Below are 17812 nucleotides of genomic sequence, written 5' to 3'. Positions count from 1 at the left end.
AATGGAACGGAGATACGAAACTTATTTATATTTTTTCTATGTAATTAACACTTAGGTACTGTTTTATGATAATTTAATTATTTAAACCATAACTATAATCATTATTTTGTTGTAAGATTAGCCTATATTAAACGATATAGCCTACTGTACAGAACTGTATTTGTGTGAATAATGTGCAGTAAAATTTCGGAACCAATGAATTCCACTGATACGTAGGTACTGTACACAAAAATAATATAATGTCAAAAAATGTTTATTGAAAATCAAAATTTTACTGTCTTATTTATTTTTGACAGGACCTTTACATTCTTTTTGGTGAATTTTTAGTTTATTTTTTTTAATAAGTTATTTGTGTTGTGATAACGACATTTCAAGCTTTACCTATTATTAATTATTTTTAATAAAAATCAGGATCAAATTCCTATTTGATTTCGAATAAAGATCTTTGAAAATTTTTTCGCAACATTCGGAGTCAATTAATCCAATAAAATTGATTTTTATTCAAATTAGATTGTTACAAATAGAGGCTATAGATTGCTGAGCCAACGTTTTTATGAGATTTGAATTTAGCGCTTTACGTGCAGTGATGCTTTCTGTTAATAGACTATCGTATTTGTTGAAAAATAGAACATTTTTCACTAAAAAGATTTTTAATTCATCAAAAAAAAAATAATTTGTTGAATTGAAAATATATTAAACAACAAACATAAATTTACCGTTCTCAATAATATGTCGATCAATTCGACCTTCGATATGCACTCGAATAGTCGAAATTGAAAACAAGAGTGGTCTGCTATAGGATAGGGCTGTTGAAATCCTCTCTATGATTTTCGATTATTTTGTCATTTCAATTAATTACAGTAGGTGAAAGTGATTAATCATCGTGACTCATTCAATCTTATTAGGCACAATGGATTTCAAAGTAAGTACTTGAATGAACATTTTATTCAAAATGTGTAGGGTTGTAGCGGGTTGTAGTATTATAAGGAATATAGGCTACTACCTAACCTGAAAAATGCACTGTTGAAGACCTAAGTTCCTGTTACAATCAATTAATATCGGGGACAGAGCTTTGCTCTTGAGTACAAAAGCATAGAACATTTATTACGAAAGAAGAAATTATAATAACATTCATACAGGAATGTTCTATCCACAGTAAATTGTAATTAATTCCCAGAGGAATGCAAAAATTTTCCTCACAAAGGCCCAGTTGCACAAAAGCAGGTTAAATTTTAATTCTGATTAACTTCACTTGAACCAAATCAGAGAAGACCTTTTCAAAAAGATGGATCTACTGGAATTAATCAGGATTAAAAGTAACCCGGCTTTTTTGCAACCGGCACTAAGTACCTGATTGAATGAATACAAAAGTTCCACAGCTGAGTCATAATTTTGACACAGTCACACTCACTTCCATCACCAACAGACGACCATCAGCTGTTTTTCCAAGAATGAATAATAATTATCCTTTTAATGTCCTTCAGCAAGTTTTCCCAGGGATGAGACCTAGTGCAATCGAATCTTTATATTATAAACCTACTATGTTCTGAATTTCATGAGAATCGTTAGAGCAGTTTTCGAGATCTGGTGAAATACAAATATTTAAACATCCAAACATAATTATAAACAGAAGTTGCTTGTTTGATAGTATAGGATAATATTTAAAGAAGGTGGAGAATCATCAACAATGTTCCCATATCATCACTCTCTGTCATTATAACATGGACCTCATCACTATGGATACTCCACTCCACTTAATGTAGGATTTGTTTATGTGACTCATGATAGAAAAAAACACTCAGGCTAGGCACTCACCAGTTAGTCAAGACAAGACATGATCAGACACATTTAGTCACAATACTTCACATTGTTGCTTATGAGACAACACACTGATTGTCACACAACACACTGATATCATTGCAATTAAACATGTCTTCATAAGCAACTATGTGAAGTATTGTGACTAATCTTGTCTTTAATAATTGGTGTGTGACCAGCCCAAGGCTAGGCTGTTCCTTATGAGGCAACACACTCATTAGTCATTGCAATTAAACATGTCTTTATAAGCAACTATGTGAAATAATGTGACTGATCCTGTGTGATCACGTCTTTTCTTGACTAACTGGTGTGCGCCTAGCCCAATGTAAAATTCATTTCACATGAATAGGTAATAGATGGAGCATAAGGTGTTACACTTTTGGTTTTCATGGTAATGTTCACAATATGAAATATTTATTCAATATCATAATTGAAATTGAATCGAATATTGCAAGCTAAACAATTTCTGAAAGAACCAAATTTCTTTATTTAATCACAACATAACCAACTAGAACTGAGCCACTGACTTGCTTACAGGGAGGAGAGTACAGCTACAGATGCCACAGTGGATCCAGACCAGTCCAGATTCAGCCAAACACTTGGATGGTCAAGGACAAGACAACTCAGGGTCTATGACACATTCTCAACATCAAGGACCAATCATGGACATCTGTGATTGGCCAATCTATGGACCAGATGAAGCTGAAGACATCATTGAAGAAAAGTACCAGATTCAGCATAACATGGATAATCAGGTTGTATATTTAGACCACAATTATTCAAAACATCGATTTGAAATTATAGTGCTCAAGCCAGAGGTTCTGATTGAAGGAGAAGAACACCAACAACATGAAGGAACAGTGGAAGAAGAGGAGATTCAGCAAGATAATGATACAGGCATACAGATTGAAAGCATCTATTCTCTCTCAACAGATAGACTGAACTGTGACCCCTTTATACCTGAACACTTGAAAGTTGAAAATGTAGAAGAATCTTATGAAACACACTCAGAAACATTAGTGGATATTGAAGACAATTATTCTGATACATTATTTACACATTCCGAAAGTATAAGCTTACCACCAGGAGTATGTATATCAAACTCTGTCGGACAAGGAGGTTTAAGCACCATCAATAGATCAGTTGATGAAACTCTTGGGAACACTTTGATCAACGATTCTGATGAAGACCTCAATGAGGTGGACCTATTAATTAAAAATGCAAGAAAGAATGTGATTGATGCAGCAAGTGATAGTGACTTAACTGAATGTCAGTTGTGTGGTGAAGCATTCAGCAACATCAGAGAATTAAATCTTCATTGTAGAATACACACAGCTGGGAAACAACATAAGTGCAAGTACTGTAACTACAAAACAAAAAAGAAAGATCATCTCTTCAAACATATAAGAACTCACACTGGAGAGAGACCCTACAGCTGTGATTTCTGTGACTACAAAGCAACAGAAAAATCATCTCTCACCAACCATATAAAGACTCACACTGGAGAGAGACCATTCAGCTGTGATTTTTGTGACTACAAAGCAAAAGTGAAATCAGCTCTCACACAACATTTAAGGATTCACACTGGTGAAAGACCCTACAGCTGTAATTTCTGTGATTACAAAGCAATACAAAAATCAGCTCTCACCTTGCATATAAAGACTCACACTGGAGAAAGACCATTCAGCTGTGATTTCTGTGACTATAAAGCAACAATAAAATCAGTTCTCACCCAACATTTAAGGACTCACACTGGACAGAGACCCTTCAGATGTGATTTCTGTGACTACAAAGCAACAGAGAAATCATCTCTCAAAAAACATTTAAGGATTCACACTGGAGAGAGACCCTTCAAATGTGATTTCTGTGACTACAAAGCAAAAGTGAAATCAGCTCTCACACAACATATAAAGACTCACACTGGAGAGAGACCCTTCAGATGTGATTTCTGTGACTACAAAGCAACAGTGAAATCATCTCTCACAAAACATTTAAGGATTCACACTGGAGAGAGACCCTTCAGCTGTGATTTCTGTGACTACAAATCAATACACAAGTCATCACTCAACAGACATCTGAGAACGCACACTAAAGAAAGACCCTAGAGCTGTGATTTCTATGACTACAAAACAAATCTAAAAAAAAGTCAAGGAAACACACTTGCAAAAAACTTTGAAATTAAATTTTTCCATATAAAACTTCATACAATCCAAAACAACATTCAAATACTGGAAATATTTAACTGATTTCTGAGGTCCCATAACTCTTACAACAGCTCAACTCTCAAAACTCTGAACCATTCATTAACATAGAAAATATATAAATAATTATTTACTTAGAAACTATGTCAATCAGAAATCAATCTCAGACATAATACTTCAAGAAAGTTTTTAAATGTTAATGTCTTGCCCTTCTTATCATCTGCATGATTCATCAATTTTCTATCTGAATATTTTTATTTTATTTAGCTGAATCACTGTACATACTACTATATAAATATTCCCAGGTATGTTTTTCTAGTCAGTAAAATTTGTATTCATATTTTTCGAATATTTGTGCAATAAAGTATAATAGTTTTCAAAAAAAAACTTTTTTGTATTTCCTATCTATTCTATTGTAAAATTATCCATTAATGTCTATGAATGCAACATCAGTTATGTCTTTTCAAATAAATTATCCTTGTGTTCATTACATTTTATTTGAAAACACTTTTTAACCAGACTATGTTCTAGTGATTCCAATGTTACAAAATTAATTATGCTCTTTGCACCTGGATTCACAAGATTTTTGTTCTTAAATAACTTTTCAATTGCATTAATTTAAGAATTGAAATGTGAGGCCAAAATATGTTCTTTCTAGATTCTCCAATTTCACTTTCACCACCCACTTATCTATCGAAACAAAAGAGTTTTAGCATTACAAAAATTCGATGTTTGTTTGTATAGTAGTGCTAAAGTTTTTAGTATTAATAACTTTCGTATAGTAGAATTAATAACTTTAGAGTAACTTTATAGTAATATTAAGAACTTTCGTATAATTGAATTTTTCCTGCCGTGCTACCAATTTTTCCTAAATCGGCTGGATAGCATTTCACCTATTGACCTAAGGAAATTTATCGGCTCCAACGTAATAGATTCTTGATAAATTATGAATGGATCTATCGCCTATGAATGAGAAATCCAATTTTCAGAGCAAATGAACTTATAATCTTCAGATGAATTTTGGCAAAATATTATACAAATAGACAAAGAATTATATCTTACAAGCCTAAGCATCTACAGTTACTACTAACTAAATACTTATCTAGTTTACAGTTGAAAAAACAGTGGCTATTGGCTTGTATACACACAAATCAATAAACAGACAAAATAGAACACTATAAACTGATTAAAACACAAGTTAAAACATTTATAAATTCACTTAAATAGAAAATTATTTAAAGAGCACAAAGTTACAACACCCATCAGCCAGCCATGTTTCAGAGAGAAGAACAGGAAAAGACAAAGCTACAAGGAAGCCTCGTCGTCAGAACAAAAAACCACATCTCAAAATCAGTGATGACTTCATGACACGTCAACAACAAAATTATAAATTACAAGTTTAGAATTCACATTTTATATTTGTTCTCAATAAAACTTTATTTTGAAACTATTATTTTAAATTTTTATATATCATCTCGATTTAAATAAACCATTTATCTATTAATTCTGTTCTGTCAACCCAGTCTCGGTGACACCATGGAACAATGCAACAATCATTTACGATAAAAAATTGTCAGTCGAAAAGTTTGTCCGTATATCGATGACTCTGATATTTACTATAAAGTTTCATAGATCTCGAATTGAAGATTCGATTCCAATCGAGAAAAAATGTAATATTACATTCCATACAAAACTTCATACAATCCAAAACAACATTCAAATACTAGAAATATTTAACTGATTTCTGAGGCCCCATAACTCTTACAACATCTCAACTCTCAAAACTCTGAACAATTTATTCATTAACATAGAAAATATATAAATAATTATGTCAATCAGAAATCAATCTCAGACATAATACTTCAAGAAAGTTTTAAAATGTTAATGTCTTGCCCTTCTTATCATCTGCATGATTCATCAATTTTCTATCTGAATATTTTTATTTTATTTAGCTGAATCACTGTACATACTACTATATAAATATTCCCAGGTATGTTTTTCTAGTCAGTAAAATTTGTATTCATATTTTTCGAATATTTGTGCAATAAAGTATAATAGTTTTCAAAAAAAAACTCTGAATATTCATTTTTGTCTTTCCTATCTATTCTATTATAAAATTATCCATTAATGTCTATGAATGCAACATCAGTTATGTCTTTTCAAATAAATTATCCTTGCTTCTATTACATTTTAGTTTAAAACACATTTTAACCAGACTATGTTCTAGTGTTTTTAATGTTACAAAATTGATTATGCTCTTTGCACCTGGATTCACAAGATTTTTGTTCTTATATAACTTTTCAATTGCATTAATTTAAGAATTAAAATGAGAGGTCAAAATATGTTCTTTCTAAATTCACCAATTTCACTTTCACCACCCACTTATCTTTTGAAACAAAAGAGTTTTAGCATTTCAAAAATTTCATGTTTGTATAGTAGTGCTAAAGTGTTTAGTATTAATAATTATTTTTGTATAGTAGGGCTCATCGAATTTCCATCAAGCTGTTTACCCTGTTGTCAATATTTGCAGTAGCAGAGGTCTTTGGGGTGATTTACAGCATCTAATTTGGATTTCTGTCTAATAATAATTGTTACAAGACTTGTAAAAAGATAGACCCGAGAATCATTGATAATAAACTGTTTTTGAACTGGACAGAATAGGTTCAGGAACAGCAAACTTATAATAATAAATCAAAGACACTCTCATCAAACCAAATAGGTAGTTTTATTTCTATAATTTAATTTAAGTTTTCTTGGAAATGGTTGATTTCAAGGGTCAAATGAGTCGTCCATTTACAAAAGTGCCTACTTGCAAAAACAAAATTTTTCAGGAAACAAGAAAACCTTCATTCCATTGAAAAGTATTATGAGTTAATCAATTACTGTTAAGTTTATAAAATCCGTGAAAAAATTGGAAACACAATTTACAAGGTCTCAGATTACAATATTTTTCTCTCTATATATATATATATTATATTGTAGTTCTAAGCTATTTTAATATGCAACTAGACAGTTTTGGAGAAAATATTTGTAATTAGCAAGTTTTGGAAATAGACCTTTGTCAAGTAGCTAGTTTTGATACTGTAAATGAATCAGTTCTGATTTGGAAATCTAAAACAACAAAGAGCCTGAAGAAGAGGTTTAAAAGTGTAAAACATAATTTATACAAATAAATGGTTTATTAAACATTTTGGAATAATCTTGAAATGTTAAATCAATCAAATATTGTAGAAAAATGAACTCAAACCAAATATTGAAAAATGAGCTAGAACAATGTACATAAAAATTTTTCTTGAATGTAACAATTTAAGCAAAATGTGACTGTCTTCAATCAATGAAAATTAACTAGCTCAACGTATATCAAGAAGAGATTTTTTGCCTTATTATCATAAATCTTTTTTCACACTCATAATTTATTTCCTCCAGGGCTCATCAATTTCTTCATTTTTATCAACATTTTGAAGATCCAGTTGTTTTTGTTTTGATATGACATCTTTGTAGAACTTCAAATGACAATAACTTTCCACTGCACCTTCTTCAGTGTTGTCAATTCTTCAGCATTCATTCTTCCTCAGGCCTCAGGTATAATACAAACACAAAACAACTTGAACAACATAAACCTCTTGAAAATCAATCAACTATCATGAACACAGCTGATTGAAAATAACTGATCCCCTGGACGTGACAGGTTGGCCAACAGTACTATAGAATTTATATTCAGTAATATTGATTTTCACTATGGAAATGTACCGGTATGCAAGTGCTTCAGAATAAACAATATTGTGGAAGCTTACAGATATAAGTAGGCTTTTATATTACAACTAGCCAGTTTTGGAAAAATCTTTGTGAACTCTACCATCTTAGTGTTGCTAGCAAGTAGATAGTTTTGGAACAGTATCTGATTTTGCATGAAGACAGTTTTGGAAATGGAATGAAATGCAACTAGGCTCACTTTGAATCTGTACTCGATTTTCAATCATTTTTTTCAAATAGGATAAAGAAACTTTTGTCCAAAAAATGTGTATTCCAGTTGTTCCAACAACATGCAATCAAAATATCAATTTCTGAAATTTTGTCAAGAAGGCACTTTTGAAAATGGACGACTCAAATAACCCAATTTATTTTATTCATTTATTTACAATGCAAATTACAGCTAAAGTGCACGTCCAGTGCCAACATACCTGTCATCAAATTTTTGGTTGGGATCGATTTAGTATATTATTTTGAGCACAAAATCACAAAATTAAACAGCGCTCACTATTGTTTTTAAAATAAACTAAATTCAAAGTAGCAGAACTTTACATGAATTTAACCTATAAGTAGCAACCATAAGTAGCTAAGGTTAGGAAAAGCTGTAGGTTAGAAAAAGCTTTATGTTAGGAAAGCTTAGGTTAGGAAAACTCAGATTAGGAATATCATAATTTGATGATTTAAATAATCAAAATGGCTGCTACTCATAGGTTGAATGCATGTAAAATTGTGCTACTTTGAACTCAGTTTATTTGAAAAACAATAGTGAGCGCCGTTAATTTTTGTGATTTATGCTCAAATAACATATTAAATCGATCCCAACCAAAAATTTGATAATAGGTATGTTGGCATTGGACGTGCACTCACACCCAAATGACACTAATGTAAAAAACATTGAAAGATGAAATAATAAGGTAGTCCTTGTGCTGTTTTTCTTCCAAATTTCTAAGTGACAAAGTCCAAGATAAGGTTGGAACTCCACATGTACAATTTTTATAAAATTTTAGTCCAAAATAAACATTAAAACTATTAATTTTGAATTTAGATGGCTTGAATTAATTAATTGAAAATATTCCACTCAATTGCCACTTGTAACAAATAATATTGAGTTATTCAAGAAAATTTGGAACCATTCAAAAACACAAACTTTTCCACAACACTACAGGCTCAGAAATACTGTGATTCACTGGAATACAGGAGCCGCCTCTCTATTCTTAATGACAATCTGCAAGTTGTGGAGAAAGATAGCACTATTAAGAGCTCCACTTTATAATGACAGTGTTTGATAAGCAATGGTATTGCTATCCTTGTCTATCGATAAGAGGGCGGAAATCATGACTAGCTCTTTTGGCCAAGAAACCTAGTCTTGAAGCGTTTTTTATTCAGGAGAGACTCCAAGAAGACAGTCAGCTAGCTAGTACAAACGGATCTGACTTGAAAACTGTACAAATTGTAAATAAAATTCTCAAGTTTGTCTATGTGAATGTTCAATGTCTCAGAACCAAATTTAATTTAGTGTCTCTATTTGTTGACAATGTATGTCCTGATATTTTGTGTTTGAGTGAGCATCATTTGGTGCAGTCTGAAACCAATCACTACAACTCCATTTCTCATTTTAGTCTGGCAGCTGTTTATGCTAGGACAATCACAAAAATGGTGGTGCTGCTATTTATGTTAACAAAAACTTGGATTACAAACCTATTGATGTAACACAATACTGTGTTGAATTTGAAATTGAATTGGCTTGTGTGGAACTCAGTGCTTTGTCCATTATAGTGGTCTCTGTCTACCGTGCTCCAAGTGGAAACCTGGATAAATTCTTTGATTTGTTGATGGATGCTTGGTGTTCTTGTCTAGGCTGGGCAGGCGGATGATACTGGGAGGAGACATGAACATACATCTGCAAGTTGAGGATGAAAAGTACTCCATATTCAAGTATCTTCTCCAGAGTCATGGTCTATTTATCACAAACCGTGAACCGACTCGTGGTAGCTCCTGCTTGGACACAATTGCAACATCCTTGAACACCTGGGAATATGAAGTGACTGTTGTTGATCCAGTTATTGCTGACCATGATGCAGTTGTGATGGACCTGCACCTGGGGCTGGTGAGTGATTCTGGAGCTGGGCAGCCTGATACTGGACCAATCACATATCGTACTATCAGGCAGACCGACTGCCTCTCTTCAAGGCTGCTGTTGATGGTGTTGACTGGAGCAATGTTCTGAACTGTTATCAGCCAGAGAACGCATTTGGTGTTTTCTTTGAGTCTTTTATGGATGTGTTCAACAGTCATTTTCCTTTAAGAGCCAGAACTTCCAGGAAATTTGCAAGGAATCATGGAAAGTCTGTAAAGACTCTCAATGACAAATCCTGGTACACACCAAGGCTGGCACAAATCAGAAATTTGATTGTTGCTCTCCATGCGAGGATGGGGCTCATTGATGATGAGGGGGGCAGACTTCATCTCCGCAACCAGTACCTGAGAGCAAAGAGCATTTATCGAGCTGAGGTTGATGCTGCTAAAAGGGTGGCCAACATGTCAAAAATTGAATCTGCAGGAAACCCTGGGACCTCATAAACCAGATCTCCAAAGATTGTTCGAGACCTAAATGTAAAGCTACACCGGATGAATTCAACAGCTTTTTTATTGGTGAGGTGGAAAAGATAGTTGCTTCATGAATGATGTGAGATATAATGCTCCTGGTTACAATAACAACCGAGTGAAGTTAGAACGGTGGAAGGAGGTCAGACCTGCGGATGTTGTTCGTGTTATTCGCGGCTTCAAGAACTCCCACAGTCCTGACGTCCATGGAGTTACAGTTGGTGTGCTGAAGTGTGTTGCGGATGGGATTGCTCTTCCCCTGTCTCATGTGCTCAATGTCTGTATGCGACATGGCTGTTTCCTGATGTCCTGAAGTTATCCTGCACGATTCCAGTCTTCAAAAAGGGTGACCCTAAGTCTATGAACAACTATAGACCTATATCAATCATTCCTGTATTGGGTAAGGTGTTGAGGTCCTAATGAAGGAGCAACTTGTGTTCCACTTCGAGAGGAATAATCTTTTTTCTGACGCACAGCATGGCTTTAGAAGTGGAAGGTCTACGTTTACAGCTGTCTCAGAGATGATTGATTTTATTGTTAAAGCCTTTGAGGAGAGAGATCTTGTTCACCTGGTCCTTGCTGATCTGAGTAAGGCATTTGATTGCGTGCCTCATGGAATTCTTCTTGAGAAGCTTGCTGGGTATGGACTGGGTGGTGAGGTGCTTGTGACCCTCAGATCCTACTTGACTGGAAGGAAGCAGATCATATCCATTGGAGGTGCTCTCTCACAGCCTATGCAGGTGGATCATGGTGTGCCACAGGGATCGGTGATGGGCCCACTACTCTTCCTGGTCATGATCAATGATCTTGGGCTTCTTGGACCGGTGCTGATGTTTGCGGATGACACCACAATTTACTCTAGGGGGCGGACGGTTGAACAAGCTGGCTTGCAGGCTCAGCAAGTTTTTGATGATGCCAAGCAGTGGTTTGAGAGAAACAGACTCTGCTTGAATGAGGGGAAGACTCAGCAACTGTTTGTGGACTTCGCAGCCTTGCTGACTCTGCCCATAAATCAGTGGTGAAACTCCTGGGATTTGTCATTGACTCAAAATTGACATGGGCTGGCCATATTGATGGAGTTTGCACCAGGCTGGCACGAGTAATCTACTTGCTGCGTAGACTCAGAGCCCTTCTCAGCAGGAAAGATATGGTGATGGTATACTTTGCCCTTTTCCATTCCCATCTGCTGTATGGACTTCTGCTGTGGGGGCATGCAGCGGGCTGCAAGAGTGTGCTGATGCTCCAGAAGAAAGCACTTCGAGTGATCACCTCAGCAGGGCATCGTGAGCACTGTAGGCCTATCTTCATTGACCTGGGCATCCTTACGGTCTTCAACCAGTACATACTGTTGAGTCTGTTGCATGTTAAGGACACCGAGGGCAGTCATGTGCTGAGGGCTGATTGTCATGTGCACGCTACAAGGAGGAGACTTGACATTGACATACCTCGCTGCAGAACCAACAAAGAGAAAAGACTCATTCCCAATATTTGCACTGCGCCTATACAATGACCTGCCTGTTGTGTGAAGAACCTGCAGGGTATTGCTTTTAAAAACCGAGTTGAGATCTGGCTGAAGAGGAACCCATTCTACTCAGTCAATGAGTATTTTAATGCTCACAAGGACAATATAGTTTGACCTGTCATCTTACCATTCGATGCCATCTATCCAGTTCCCTGGTCATGGATGTAGAAGGAGGAATTAAGGAATATCATTCAACAAAGCAGATACCGTAGCACTATCTCTTTTTCGCTATGCTCTTTTGCCAGATCATCTTTCAACAATGTAGATATTATTAATTAACAAAATATTTCATTGTAATTATGAAAATCCATGAAAGGGATATTCAAATGACTCAATAGTTGAAGTGCTGTGAGAGTATTATCATAGAGAAAAGATAGCATAAGAAGATATCTCATAGTATAGGGCATGTTCTAAATTTAAAGCCAATTTTTTGTCAACTCAAGCCGATTACTGTCTACTACTGTCTATTATTACGTTTTGGCTGAGTGAGAGTATAAGAATGGCACAGTATGAGTCTACCAGTGTTACATAGCTTCATGAAAAAGAACCAGGTGGACTGAATTGCCCCAAACGTTGTGTCATGTGAGATATTTTTCAATACCGAAGCATGTGTGCGACGCACAATGCCTCGCCAACGCTTGCCTTGCACCAATATGTGCGTCTGTCAATACGCGATTTTCATCCTTGTAAGATTCTAAGTTTCTAAGATAGAACTGTTCAAATCCCCTCTTTGATTTTCGATTTTGTCTTTTCAATTATTTGCAGTAGGTGAAAGTGATTAATTATATCGACCCATTCAATGTGATTAGGGGGCACTTTAGTTTATGGGCCGCGGAATCTAGCATTGAGACCAACGTAGATCGATAGAGGAGATCAATACGAGATCAACCATGTATGACATTGTTGTCGATTTCCAAGGATTAGCTGAAAAAACATGGCGGAAAGTTCAAATTTTTTATATCAATTTTTATTTTTAATAATTTTTTTATGGCTAAAATATGTTTAAAACTAGTGCAATCTTATGTAAAATTTGACGAGGAATCCAATGAAACTAATTTCAGGTTCGTAACTTCAGTAGTTTTTGAGATATTGCAAAAAATGTGCAGAAAAATGCAAATTTTTTGCTTTAAAAAAGGTTAACTTGTTTTCATGATGCTTAATAGGTATTTTTAACTATTGGATTTAGTAGAATGATGAATTCTGAAGAAAAAATGTCCAGTCACTCGATAGCCTAAACTTGAAATTGTTGGAGATATTTGAGAAAAAACATGGCGGAAAGTTCAAAATTTTTATATAAATTTTTATTTTTAATTTTCTATGGCTGAAATATGTTTAAAACTAGTGCAATCTTATGTAAAATTTGACGAGGAATCCAATGAAACTAATTTCAGGTTCGTAACTTCAGTAGTTTTTGAGATATTGCAAAAAATGTGCAGAAAAATGCAAATTTTTTGCTTTAAAAAAGGTTAACTTGTTTTCATGATGCTTAATAGGTATTTTTAACTATTGGATTTAGTAGAATGATGAATTCTGAAGAAAAAATGTCCAGTCACTCGATAGCCTAAACTTGAAATTGTTGGAGATATTTGAGAAAAAACATGGCGGAAAGTTCAAATTTTTTATATCAATTTTTATTTTTAATAATTTTTTTATGGCTGAAATATGTTTAAAACTAGTGCAATCTTATGTAAAATTTGACGAGGAATCCAATGAAACTAATTTCAGGTTCGTAACTTCAGTAGTTTTTGAGATATTGCAAAAAATGTGCAGAAAAATGCAAATTTTTTGCTTTAAAAAAGGTTAACTTGTTTTCATGATGCTTAATAGGTATTTTTAACTATTGGATTTAGTGGAATGATGAATTCTAAAGAAAAAATGTCTAGTCACTCGATAGCCTAACCTAACCTAACCTAACCCAACCTAACCTAACCTAACCTAACCCAACCTAACCTAACCTAACCCAACCTAACCTAACCTAACCTAACCCAACCTAACCTAACCTAATCTAACCCACCTAACCTAACCCACCTAACCTAACCTAACCCAACCAAACCTAACCTAACCCAACCCAACCTAACCTAATCTAACCTAGCCTAATCTAACCCAACCTAACCTAACCCAACCTAACCTAACCTACCCAACCTAACCTAACCTAACCTAACCTAACCCACCTAACCTAACCCAACTAACCTAACCTAACCTACCTAACCTAACCTAACTAATCTAACCCAACCTAACCTAACCAACCTAACCTAACTAACCTAACCCAACCAACCTAACCCAACCAACCTAACCTAACCTAACCTAACCTAACCTAACCAACCTAACCTAATCTAACCTAACCTAACCTACCCAACCTAACCTAACCTAACCCAACCAAACCTAACCTAACCTAACCCAACCTAACCTAACCTAACCTAACTAACCTAACCTAACCCAACCCAACCTAACCTACCCAACCTAACCTACCCAACCTAACCTAACCCAACTAACCTAACCCAACCTAACCTAACCCAATCTAACGTAACCTAACCTAACCTAACCTCGATAGCCTAAACTTGGAATTGTTGGACATAAGATTGCACTAGTTTTAAACATATTTCAGCCATAGAAAATTAAAAATAAAAATCTATATAAAAATTTTGAACTTTCCGCCATGTTTTTTCTCAAATATCTCCAACAATTTCAAGTTTAGGCTATCGAGTGACTGGACATTTTTTCTTCAGAATTCATCATTCTACTAAATCCAATAGTTAAAAATACCTATTAAGCATCATGAAAACAAGTTAACCTTTTTTAAAGCAAAAAAATTGCATTTTTCTGCACATTTTTTGCAATATCTCAAAAACTACTGAAGTTACGAACCTGAAATTAGTTTCATTGGATTCCTCGTCAAATTTTACATAAGATTGCACTAGTTTTAAACATATTTTAGCCATAAAAAAATTATTAAAAATAAAAATTGATATAAAAAATTTGAACTTTCCACCATGTTTTTTCAGCTAATCCTTGGAAATCGACAACAATGTCATACATGGTTGATCTCGTATTGATCTCCTCTATCGATCTGTATAGGTCTCAATGCTGGATTCCGCGGCCCATATACTAAAGTGCAGCCGTGATTAGGCACAATGGATTTCGAAGTAAGTACTTGAATGAACATATGCAAAATTTGTAGGGATGTAGTACTATAAGGAAAATAGGCTACTACCTAACCTGAAAAATGCACTGTTGAAGAGCTGAATAATTCCTGTTACAATCAATATTATAATTTGAAGAAGCAGTAACAAGGCAGAGAATCAGCAACACTGTTTCCTTATCATCATCCTCATTATAACATGGACCTCACTATAGATACTTCACTAAGGGCCGGTTTCCAAGCACAGGATTTAGCGAAGTTCTAGATTTTGAACATCAGTCAGAAAATTGGCTTTCCAAAATGTGGTGTAGTCACAGTAAAACAAATAACGATTTTAAAATATTTAATTTCAACAAACTAGAAGATTGAACACAAAAATATAAAGGAAATAGTGTAAAATTTCAGCTATTTTGAATTATTTAGGAATGTTTAATTTTGTCAAGGAAAAACGTTTCCAATTATAGAAATGAGAAAATAAAGATTATCATAAATACTGGTAATACTACGCCCCATTTTGTAAAGCCAATTTCTTTACTCCAGCTGTTTAGTCTAGAACTTAGTTAAATCCTGAGCTCAGAAACTGGCCTTTAATTTAGGATTTTTTATGTGATATAATTAATAAAAATCTGGTTTGGCACACTCACACAACTTTCCTTACTGTTATGAATAGGGTATCATCAATTTATATTCAGCTTAATTTCATCCTTTACAAAGGGAATTGTTTACAAAAAAAATTAGGTGTGGCACACTCACACAACTTTCCTTGCCATTATGGAAATTGATCTCCTGACGCTAGTGTTCACGCGCATCTCAAGTCTACTATTCAAAGATCCAAGCCAGCTGGTGTCAGGACAATAATGCTGGAGACACAGGAGGTCTGCTATCTCTTCATAGTGAATGATTTAATAGAATCAAAAGTTTGCAATTGAATAATCACATTTTCTCAAATTTCAAGCTTATTTCCAATTTAAGTAAAAATGTAACTCAACATTAATTGTAGAGATTCTCATGCTCAATCTTTTCCACTTGAAATTTTTTGTTTAAATTGTATCTGAAGCCTGATAATTCGGAATCTAAAATCAAACTTTGCATAGATGGGGCGGAGCTCCTGAGATTTTTACAAATATGGGACTTGTGGCAGTTGATAGAGCTTATCAATGACTATTATAGGTATAAATTCAATTCAAATTGTTCAAGCCGTTTTCGAGAAAATCGCAAAAAACCCTGTTTTTGACTACATTTTAGCTGCCATCTTGAATTGCATTCGATCAAAATTGTTCATGTCAGATCCTTATAGGGGAAGGACCTTAAGTTCCAGATTTCAAGTCCTTCCGTTTAATGGGAGATGAGATATCATGTAAACGAACACTCATACACTTTTACAAACACACTTGAAATTGAATCGAATATTGGAAGCTGAACAATTCCTGAAACAACCAAATGTATCCTTTCTTTATTCAATCACATCAACATAACCAACTAGAACTGAGCCACTGACTTGCTTACAGGGAGGAGAGTACAGCTACAGATGCCACAGTGGATCCAGACCAGTCCAGATTCAGCCAAACAACATGGATGGTCAAGGTCAAGACAACTCAGGATCAATGACGCATTCTCAACATCAAGGACCAGACATGGACATCTGTGATTGGCCAATCTATGAACCAGATGAAGCTGAAGACATCATTGAAGAAAAGTACCAGATTCAGCATAACATGGATAATCAGGTTGTATATTTAGACCTCAATTATTCAAAACATCGATCTGAAATTATAGTGCTAAAGCCAGAGTTCTGATTGAAGGAGAAGAACACCAACAACATGAAGGAACAGTGAAAGAAGAGGAGATTCAGCAAGATAATGATACAGGCATACAGATTGAAAGCATCTATTCTCTCTCAACAGATAGACTGAACTGTGACCCCTTTATACCTGAACACTTGAAAGTTGAAAATGTAGAAAAATCTTATGAACACACTCAGAAACATTAGTGGATATTGAAGACAATTATTCTGATACATTATTTACACATTCCGAAAGTATAAGCTTACCACCAGGAGTATGTATATCAAACTCTGTCGGACAAGGAGGTTTAAGCACCTCAATAGATCAGTTGATGAAACTCTTGGGAACACTTTGATCAACGATTCTGATGAAGACATCAATGAGGTGGACCTATTAATTAAAAATGCAAGAAAGAATGTGATTGATGCAGCAAGTGATAGTGACTTAACTGAATGTCAGTTGTGTGGTGAAGCATTCAGCAACATCAGAGAATTAAATCTTCATTGTAGAATACACACAGCTGGGAAACAACATAAGTGCAAGTACTGTAACTACAAAACAAAAAAGAAAGATCATCTCTTCAAACATATAAGAACTCACACTGGAGAGAGACCCTACAGCTGTGATTTCTGTGACTACAAAGCAACAGAAAAATCATCTCTCACCAGACATATAAGGTCCCACACTGGAGAGAGACCCTTCAGCTGTGATTTTTGTGACTACAAAGCAACAGTGAAATCATCTCTCACTCAACATTTAAGGAGACACACTGGACAGAGACCCTTCAGATGTGATTTCTGTGACTATAAAGCAAAAGTGAAAATCAGCTCTCACCCAACATTTAAGGATTCACACTGGAGAGAGACCCTTCAGCTGTGATTTTTGTGACTACAAAGCAACAGAGCAATCATCTCTCACCAAACATATAAGGACTCACACTGGAGAGAGACCCTTCAGATGTGATTTCTGTGACTTCAAAGCAACAGTGAAATCA

At 34.7% G+C, this 17812-nt stretch overlaps 1 protein-coding gene across 3 annotated transcripts; it reads left to right on the top strand.

The window, feature by feature from the left end:
• The first annotated feature begins 772 nt into the window (after nucleotides 1-772).
• LOC111045903 (gastrula zinc finger protein XlCGF57.1-like) lies at nucleotides 773-17426 on the top strand. 3 transcript variants are annotated; one of them, XM_039444195.1, is made up of 3 exons: nucleotides 12583-12704; nucleotides 15022-15038; nucleotides 16543-17426. In XM_039444195.1, exons 2-3 carry the CDS (start codon nucleotides 15027-15029, stop codon nucleotides 16828-16830), a joined length of 300 nt encoding a protein of 99 aa, XP_039300129.1. In that variant the 5' UTR covers nucleotides 12583-12704; nucleotides 15022-15026; the 3' UTR covers nucleotides 16831-17426. The 3 variants fall into 3 exon arrangements, with proteins under 3 accessions (XP_039300128.1, XP_039300130.1, XP_039300129.1); XM_039444194.1 differs by lacking the exons at nucleotides 12583-12704; nucleotides 15022-15038; nucleotides 16543-17426 and adding exons at nucleotides 773-922; nucleotides 2356-4400; XM_039444196.1 differs by lacking the exons at nucleotides 12583-12704; nucleotides 15022-15038 and adding an exon at nucleotides 792-922 and having other exon boundaries at nucleotides 16543-16844.
• The last annotated feature ends 386 nt before the right edge of the window (nucleotides 17427-17812 follow it).

The sequence above is a fragment of the Nilaparvata lugens genome, unplaced genomic scaffold (genome assembly GCF_014356525.2).
Source record: "Nilaparvata lugens isolate BPH unplaced genomic scaffold, ASM1435652v1 scaffold3506, whole genome shotgun sequence".
Taxonomy (NCBI): domain Eukaryota; kingdom Metazoa; phylum Arthropoda; class Insecta; order Hemiptera; family Delphacidae; genus Nilaparvata; species Nilaparvata lugens.
This window is presented reverse-complemented; position numbering and strand designations above follow the sequence as displayed.

What these genes read in the sequence shown, in the direction of transcription:
- LOC111045903 (XM_039444194.1), top strand. Translation starts at nt 2,376, where the DNA reads ATGCCACAGTGGATCCAGACCAGTCCAGATTCAGCCAAACACTTGGAT.